Source organism: Phoxinus phoxinus (genome assembly GCF_949152265.1).
Source record: "Phoxinus phoxinus genome assembly, chromosome: 5".
In the NCBI taxonomy this organism is placed as follows: Eukaryota; Metazoa; Chordata; class Actinopteri; order Cypriniformes; family Leuciscidae; genus Phoxinus; species Phoxinus phoxinus.
In genome coordinates this window covers 32,200,719-32,209,852 of record NC_136880.1, presented here as the reverse complement: position 1 = coordinate 32,209,852, position 9,134 = coordinate 32,200,719, and the positions used below count along the sequence as shown (strand labels likewise).

The window sequence follows — 9,134 nt, the reverse complement described above, 5'->3', positions numbered from 1 at the left end:
CATGAAAAGATTTTGAGTGTAAGCAGTTGGAAAAAACTGTAACTGATGCCCATGGAGCATGTTTATCTATAACTTTTAATTTCTCAGTATAAAAGAAATTCCAGGCATCATCAACATAAGGAATTAAATCCATCCTGTTCCAAATAATACATAACAAATCTTGAATAAATACATCATTATTCATATTTTTAAATTGTCTTACCTTGATTATTTTAGGTGGTAGACGAGGTAACCTTATTTTCCAGGTACAAAAGATAACTGAGTGGTCACTAAAGCAATCAGATAAAACACCTGAATCAGCAATTATTTTGGGATGCGTGACCAGAATCCAGTCTAAAAGAGACCTGGAATTTCCAACCACCCTGGTAGGTTCCCGTATTGAGTAAGATTTAGGCTTTCAAACTGATTCCTCTCTTTCAAAGAGGAACTATCAAGCCACTTTCGATTGAAATCTCCCAATACTATAATTTCGTCAGAACAATTTAAAGAATTAATAGTACTAAGAATATTATTTGTTGATTTTGAAGGGTCATATTCCAGACGGATATCAGGTGAGAACTTTGGGTAAAAGGTAAACATAACAGTTATAGGTGTGGCAGATGTTTTATTAGTATATTCAGTCCAGCCCGATCTCATCCCAAGGCGTCATATACTGACGCTTTGACAAATCGTCTACATCCAACGCACATGGCACCCTTTAGCGTCAATATGAGACGCAGATAGAAATGGGCCAAAAGGCGCCTCCTAGCGGTCTAACCCTAACCCTACCCCAGACCTAAACCCAACCATAACTGTGCGTGTCATATTGACGCTAAAGGGTGCCATGTGCGTTGGATGTAGACGATTTGTCAAAAGTGTCAGTATATGACGCCCTAGGATGAGAATGCGTTGATTCAGTCTCACTTCTTAATGATTTAAATATGTTCTACCTGTTTTTTTCCGTAGTTGAACCCATCGATGCGTATACAGCCAGACTCCCCTCATTTCCATAAATCTCCTGGCTTGAAGGACAAGATTCACTGTGTGGTGTATGTGATCGACACCAGCAAAGTCCTCTCTGAAAAAATTATTGACAAGTTTGTGGTTTTTCGAAGGAAAACGTACTCGGTTACTAACGTAACCTCGGTTCTCTCTAGAAAAGGGAACGAGTACTACGTAATATCTTACGCTAGGGGAAAAAATCTTTTCCACGAGATATTGAAGCCAAAAATTATCCTTGATTTTGAAATAACGTAAAACGCGTTGCGGCAGCATGCAGACATAGGCAAGACGGCTCGCACGCCTATTGGCTGCCCTGCGGCAACTGCAGCAGCCTATCGAGAGAGGCCTCTCATGACGTCAGATCCAATGGGGGCGCTTCGCGCCCACTACGTCACGTCCCGCCAAAACAGGCATGGCTTGGGCGTATAAATATAGCTCGACAGGCTGATAGAGAGAACCGAGGTTACGTTAGTAACCGAGTACATTCTCTTACGAGAGGTCTCTGAAGAGTAGGTTTCTGAAGAGCATTTTTGAAGCCTAAAGTGGGCGGAGCCGACCGTCGCCATCTTGGCTTCGCGTCACCGCTCGTCACTCCCGGATAACAGAATATGGGCAAAGAGGCGGAGCTGAGGAGCCTGGCTATCTGAAACCACGCCCACCTAGCTCGACGTTATGGACTTAGCTCAGGCTTGGGAGCTAATGCTATATGCTACTCACAGTACCAAGTTTGCGACTGCACAGGGCCTCACGCTAAAGTGACAGTTGATGATTAAAATCAGAATGCCAATTAAAAGGTCCTGTTTTTGCCCTTCGAAATATTATAATAGTTAAAAGACATAGCTACAAGTGAGACTGTCTATCGTGATTCTGTACAGCTATTCTGCTAGTTGAAAATGTATTATGCAGTAACTTTACAATATTACTCTGAGAGTGTGTGTGACCGTGATTATGTGCATACATGTCAGTCACTCTTTTATTACAGTCTATGGTCCGTCAGGGCGGCATCGCTCGTCAAGTTCGTAGAGAGCTTTATTATTCAGACCATTTTAAATTCTGGTGTCTCGTGGAAAAGAGTTTTTCCCCTATAGCGTAATATATTACGCAAAACGAGAGACGTCTCATAGGATAACCAACGAGCTGGGTGAGGGAATAACAATAATGAATTCGATTTAAATTAATTTTAAGTGACATTTGAAATTGTGACACTTGACAATTTCAAGTGTATTTTGTCATTTAAATAATAGAATATTAGATTTTCAGCCTCTCTCAAGAAACCGGAGGTTAAGTCCCTTTCTCAAGAGCATTTCTTGATGTCTTCTTCTGTACAATTAACACAAATGTTTAACCACTAGAGCGGTTTCATCCATAGGTTAATGATCTCTGGGATTTTATAGCACTTAAGGTGTTATTCTGTACTTCAGGTATTCCTCAGCTGGTTCTGCTCACTAAAGTGGATGAGGGCTGTCCCTTAGTGGCAGAAGACCTGAAAAATGTCTACCAGAGCCACTATATCAACAAAATGGTACAAATGAATGTATATATGACTTTATAGTTAGTATTCTATACACCTTCACATCTTGTTCTTGAGTATTTCTGATGAACTGTTTTGTGACAGGTGCAGGAGGTGAGCGCTCAGCTTGGAGTTTCTCTGTCTGCTGTGATCCCAGTGAAAAACTACTACCAAGAACTGGACATAGACCCTCAAACTGACATACTGCTTCTAAACGCTGTTGTTCAGATACTCAGAGCCGCTGAGGGCTTTTTTGATGATTTTTACAATCCAGAGGAGAGGTCTGAATAGAGCTCAGTCTCGTTTGCTTGTCTGACCTAAAGATGGATGTAGCCTATTATTTGTATTAACAGTTTTTATTTTTCGGTTTACACACAATCACATTTATATTTGTTACGGTCTGTGGTTTGAGTGTTTTCCTCTCTGTATATGCGTAACATCATTACTCATTTCATCTCTCTGAGTAGGCCTATATGTTAGTTTAGGTTTACCCTTGTGCTAAAAAGTAAAAGTGTTACTTATTTTTAAGGGCGGACGTGGCCATTTGTAAACTCAATGTGTTTGGTTTCTGGTGTCATACGTTGAATTTTTTTTTATTGTTGTTTGTTTGTGTTTAGGTCATTTGCTGTTAAGCCATTTATTATTATAAATGGCTTATTTTTATAATAATAAAGAGATATTTTATAATAATAGAGTTCTTTCACTTTCTTGTTTCTCTGATGAAACATGTTTCCTTTTGCATCTGGTAATTTGTTTTTGTAATAAATGTTTCAATATAATTGCATCCTGGTTTCATGTGTCCTTTATGTTGCTTTCACCTTTGCAGTACAATTGTAGTCGGTTGATTCCAAATTACATGACAAATACTGTAGTTATAGCATAATCCATTACATTACACATTTAAGTAATATAATCTGACTACTTTTTGATTCCTTTTGATATAACTTATCACATTGATTTGACTGGGATAATATTGTACCATATTGATATAAAATACAAAGAGAAAGAAAATATATGAATAACATGAAGTGCATTAAATGTTACATTACGTCAGGGATTTCCCAGACTGTGTGTTTTTTTTTAAAGAACTCCAGGTTTGTGAGATTAATGAAAAGCATTTTTTAATGAACTCATAAAATTTAAAAATGAAAACAATCAAAATAAATTACTAGATAAAAAATATATATACATATTACTTGTTTACCATGTGACCATTCATAGAAGAGTGAACTTAATTTCATTATTTATTATCATAATAAATGTAATATAAATATTTTGGTTGTTGTTGTTTTTACAGGGCAGCAGAGCTACAGTTTAAAGATCAGAAATGTCCTTCATTTTAACTTGATCTGATAGAAGCTTCATTAGTTGTCATTACTAAGCTATTTTGTCTTCTCGAGTTTTAATTATGAAACATCACATAACTGATTTACTGAACCTGCCAGAAACAACTCTGCAACGGCACGTTTAATTTTTGTGGCGTAGGCTACGAGGAAGTGCAAGTTGCGTTTCCCTATAAAAGAAAGTAATCTCTTTCGGGGTAGAGAAGAAAGCAGGCGATTCTGAGGACTTGTTCCAACGTTGTTCCAACGTGAGCTGTTTTCATTATATATTTTTTTATATTTCATTTGCATACTTAATATAATTTGATCAATTTTATTATTTGAGTCCTTTCGGATTAATTTGGGTGCACGATGTGGCAATAATCTAAAGCTTACGTTGCTCTTTTATGTGTAGGCTATAGCATACATATTTTATATCAAAATACTTTTCAAGAACCTTTCCTTTCTATTCCATTATAACAGCATTCTTTAAAATGTTGGTTGAATGTTTTTCAGATCATTATGAGCACCATCACATCCAGTTTGACAAAATGGCAGAAGATGAAGCTCTGCTCCTTGCTCAGCCATGACAGACTCAGCCTGCTGTTCAAAGCCAGTGTGCATGGCTACAATGTCAATACATTTCACCAAAAGTGTAATAAGCAGGGGCCAACAGTTATTGTAGCTTACAATAAGTCTGGATATGTTTTTGGAGCTTTTACTAGCAAAGATTATGGTCAAACTGGCCAAAATGTTGTGGATGACAAAGCTTTTCTCTTCAGCTTTAATGACAAAGAGGTTAAAGAAGCTCCTCTCCGTGTGTTCAGTGGAAATCCCCAGTATGCTTTCACTGACACTGGTCCAAACTTTGGTTCTTTAGTGTTTCTTTACAATAACACAGCCACCGTCTACAGTAATCCAGCAACTTACAAATTCGATCCACATAAGATGCATGGGTATGACTTACAACTGACAGAATGCGAGGTGTACAGAGTTGAAGGTTTGTAATATTTCAGATAATTGCTGAGAGAATTTGTGCACTTTTAGAAATGGTTGTGTGAATATCTGGTTTATTCTGCTTTGGATTCTCACCAGACTGTGGAGGACTCTTGGAGAAACCATGGAGAAATGTGCAGTGGAACTCTGAGTGAGTGAAGCAAATTTAGTGTCTTAAAAGTAATTTAGATGTTAATTTGGTCTGTTGTCTTTATTTTAAGATCAAGGTATTTTACTAAATGTTACTGACTGTGTTCCTTAAGGAATTTGACAATGAAATGATTAATTATTTTAGGACAAAGAAGGCGCTCTTTAGCATCATCTCAGACTGGAAGCCTTCTGTTAGCTCAGTTAAACAGGCTCGGATTCTACTGGTGGGTCCTGTTGGTGCTGGGAAATCAAGCTTCTTCAACTCTGTCAAGTCTGCATTCAACGGTTATGTGAGCAGCCAGGCCAACACTGGCACTGCTGGAACCAGTTTGACCACTCAGGTAGAAATACCCTGATAATTATACCTCTGATATTTTACATTGGGAAATATTGTGTAAAGTATTTTAATTAGTTATATAGTTATATATGTTCTGTATTAAAAAGAATTGCTATATATTTGTGCCATGTAGTTCCGCACCTACCACATAAAGCCAGGCAGCGGTGTCAGCCATGTTCCCTTCGCTCTGTGTGACTCGATGGGTCTGGAGGAGGGTTTGAACAGCGGTCTGGATGTGGATGATTTTGTCAGTATTTTGAGGGGTCATATTCAAGACGGGTATCAGGTGAGAACTTTGGGTAAAAGGTAAACATAACAGTTATAGGTGTGGCAGATGTTTTATTAGTATTTTTAGTCTCACTTCTTAATGATTTAAATATGTTCTACATGTTTTTTTCCGTAGTTGAACCCTTCGATGCCTTTACAGCCAGACTCCCCTCATTTCCATAAATCTCCTGGCTTGAAGGACAAGATTCACTGTGTGGTGTATGTGATCGACACCAGCAAAGTCAAACTCCTCTCTGAAAAAATGATTGACAAGTTTGAGGTTTTTCGAAGGAAAACCAACCGGCTGGGTGAGGGAATAACAATAATGAATTAGATTTAAAGGAGAACTCCGGTCAATTTTAACATTGAGCTCAATTTTTTGTAAATTTGGAGTGCTGTCAATACAGAGAACGACGACAAAAATCGGTGTTGCCTACACCGTGTTATCCTCTTTTTAAAATTTGCACCCTATTGACTTGAATGGGGCAAGTTTTAAACCTGCTTTTATCCTCTTAACATCCTTGATGTGTCATTACAAGTGCCCAGCCATGTTGAGTGATTCCTTGAGAGTGAAGGAATCAATCTTTTATTAAAGATATTAATAAAAATTATTTTAATTCAACAAGCGCACATACCTGTATTTACTTCCTGTTTTCGGTCGAAGTCCACAGTAGTCGACTGTCGAGTTCACGCGCGTGATCATAGGTAACTAAGATGATTTTTCACTCAACAAGGAATCACTCAACATGGCTGGGCACTTGTAATGACACATCAAGGATGTTAAGAGGACAAAAGCAGGTTTAAAACGTGCCCCAATCAAGTCAATAGGGTGCAAATGTTAAAAAGAGGATAACATGGTGTAGGCAAACAGATTTTTGTCGTTATTCTCTGTATTGACCAACACAGTCTCACCCCAAAACGTCACATACTGACGGGTCTTGACCATACGGCAACATACGACGAAAAGGGTACCCTTTAACGTCCATGTGTAACGATTCGGGTTATGGTAGGTTTAGGTATGCGTTAGGGTACCGCTAGAAGGCGCTGCTGGTGCGCTTATGTCTGCGTCGCATATTGATTGTTAAAGGGTACCCTTTTAGTCGTATGTTGACGTATGGTCAAGACCCGTCAGTATGTGACGTTTTGGGGTGAGACCGGGCTGTATTGACAGCACTCCAAATTTACTAAAAATTGAGCTCAATGTTAAAATTGACCGGAGTTCTCCTTTAATTGAATTTTAAGTGACATGAGTGTTTTGTCATTTAAATAATATAATTAATTAATAGCTGAAAATAGATTTTCAGCCTCTCTCAAGAAACCAGAGGTTAAGTCCCTTTCTCAAGAGCATTTCTTGATGTCTTCTTCTGTACAATTAACACAAATGTTTAACCACTAGAGCGGTTTCATCCATAGGTTAATGATCTCTGGGATTTTATAGCACTTAAGGTGTTATTCTGTACTTCAGGTATTCCTCAGCTGGTTCTGCTCACTAAAGTGGATGAGGGCTGTCCCTTAGTGGCAGAAGACCTGAAAAATGTCTACCAGAGCCACTATATCAACAAAATGGTACAAATGAATGTATATATGACATTAAAGTTAGTATTCTATACACCTTCACATCTTGTTCTTGAGTATTTCTGATGAACTGTTTTGTGACAGGTGCAGGAGGTGAGCGCTCAGCTTGGAGTTTCTCTGTCTGCTGTGATCCCAGTGAAAAACTACTACCAAGAACTGGACATAGACCCTCAAACTGACATACTGCTTCTAAACGCTGTTGTTCAGATACTCAGAGCCGCTGAGGGCTTTTTTGATGATTTTTACAATCCAGAGGAGAGGTCTGAATAGAGCTCAGTCTCGTTTGCTTGTCTGACCTAAAGATGGATGTAGCCTATTATTTGTATTAATAAGTTGTATCTTTTGGGTTTACACACATAATCACATTTATATTTGTTACGGTCTGTGGTTTGAGTGTTTTCCTCTCTCTGTATATGCGTGACATCATTACTCATTTCATTTCTCTGTTAGTTTAGGTTCGCCCGTGTGCACCGGTGTTACTTATTTTTAAGAGCGGATTTGTAAACTGAATGTGTTTGGTTTCCGGTATCATCAGCTTTATTATTTTGTTATTGTTATTTGTTTGTGTTTGGGTCATTTGCTGTTGAGCCATTTTAGAGTTATTTCACTTTGTTTCTCTGATGAAACATGTTTCCTTTTGCATCTGGTAATTTGTTTTTGTAATAAATGTTTCAATATAATTGCATCCTGGTTTCATGTGTCCTTTATGTTGCTTTCACCTTTGCAGTGCAATTGTAGTCGGTTGATTCCAAATTACATGACAAATACTGTAGTTATAGCATCATCCATTACATTTGTCAAGTCAAGTCAAGTCATCTTCATTTATATAGCGCTTTTAACAATGTAGACTGTTTCAAAGCAGCTTTACAGTAATAAACGGATAAATTAAGGTAACAGAGATTGTTTTGGCTTCATAGCGGTTCTTGAATAAATATATTTTCCAGCTAAAGTTAGTTTTGATTGATTCACTTCCGTCACAAGGATCATTAGTTATTAAATTAGAGACCGCTAAGACGACACCGTTCTCTCTTACTCAGACTTTAAATGCGAACCTGTAAGAAACACTGATGGCGCTCATGTGCACATCAAGAATTAATTCTATAGTTATGCGCATTTGAATATATGTGCGCAGGTTTGTAATTCCCTACAAACCAAGCCTTAAAAAATTACTTGACTGGCCTTTTTTTTTTTTAAAAAGGCAAAAAAATGTGTCTACATTTTTTAGACAGAATTTTATCACTTCAGGGATACGCGAAACCGAAATTATCCCGACAACGCTTTATCTATAGAGTAGGAAAGGGATCCTTCACAGGGGAGAGACTAGTTGGCACTTCAGCACTGCATTGTCCTCGGGTCCAGATGAAGGTCCTTCATCAGATCTGGATACGGCCTGGATCCGGCAGGCTGCGGGAAAACCTTGGGATAAACAAAGACACTAAAATTAGCGTAGATGCCATTCTTCTTATGATATAACGAGTACATCAGGATTTATGGAAGGTGTTCCCATTTCCGGCTGACCTAATCTATGCAGCCTAACATTGAATTATAGAAGTCTATAATGTATTACTGCATGTGAATGCTAGGTCAAAGAGATGTGTCTTAAACTAGTTTTGAACATACATGTTGTCGATTTAGATGAATTAACGAGTTTAGAAAATTCTTCCTCTCCTATAGCAATAAATGAATCAAATTTTTCCTCAGGGAGACTACAATGCACTCCCTGATGTGATACTGTAGTAGACGGTTGCATAGTTTTAATTTTGTCCCTGATATTATCAATCTTATAAGTGAAGAAGTTCATAAAGTCATTACTGCTGTGTTGTTTGGAAACTTCTGGGTTTGAAGCTTTCTTTTTTCGTTAGTTTAGCCACTGTTTCAAATAAATACCTAGGATTATGTTTATTTTCTTCTCATAGGGTTGAAAAATAAGCAGATCTAGCAGCTTTTAAAGCCTCTGTGTGCAATCGAGCTCTATTTCCATGAAACGTGAAATACC

General features: G+C 37.9%; 2 protein-coding genes across 3 annotated transcripts in view; both read left to right on the top strand.

Annotated features, from left to right (window-relative positions):
- LOC306998982 (interferon-induced protein 44-like) overlaps positions 1-2,831 on the top strand; it is a gene marked incomplete at its 5' end in the record, with an annotated part of 11,905 nt that extends 9,074 nt beyond the window's left edge. Inside the window, 4 exon segments of the mRNA XM_079613379.1 lie at positions 505-551; positions 946-1,116; positions 2,384-2,503; positions 2,597-2,831. Of these exon segments, the coding sequence (XP_079469505.1) occupies positions 505-551; positions 946-1,116; positions 2,384-2,503; positions 2,597-2,782 (524 nt within the window). The 3' untranslated portion in view covers positions 2,783-2,831.
- A 1,149-nt stretch (positions 2,832-3,980) lies between these two features.
- On the top strand, positions 3,981-7,823 carry LOC306999139 (interferon-induced protein 44-like). 2 transcript variants are annotated; one of them, XM_079613620.1, is made up of 8 exons: positions 3,981-4,082; positions 4,330-4,813; positions 4,909-4,960; positions 5,105-5,300; positions 5,430-5,582; positions 5,700-5,871; positions 7,029-7,129; positions 7,223-7,823. In XM_079613620.1, exons 2-8 carry the CDS (start codon positions 4,336-4,338, stop codon positions 7,406-7,408), a joined length of 1,338 nt encoding a protein of 445 aa, XP_079469746.1. In that variant the 5' UTR covers positions 3,981-4,082; positions 4,330-4,335; the 3' UTR covers positions 7,409-7,823. The 2 variants fall into 2 exon arrangements, with proteins under 2 accessions (XP_079469746.1, XP_079469747.1); XM_079613621.1 differs by having other exon boundaries at positions 4,013-4,071.
- The last annotated feature ends 1,311 nt before the right edge of the window (positions 7,824-9,134 follow it).

Bases quoted from the DNA above. Each gene is read 5' to 3' on its own strand.
- LOC306999139 (XM_079613620.1), top strand. From the start codon at position 4,336: ATGAGCACCATCACATCCAGTTTGACAAAATGGCAGAAGATGAAGCTC. The intron at 4,814-4,908 runs GTTTGTAATATT...GATTCTCACCAG, and splicing joins CGAGGTGTACAGAGTTGAAG to ACTGTGGAGGACTCTTGGAG. The intron at 7,130-7,222 runs GTACAAATGAAT...GTTTTGTGACAG, and splicing joins GCCACTATATCAACAAAATG to GTGCAGGAGGTGAGCGCTCA.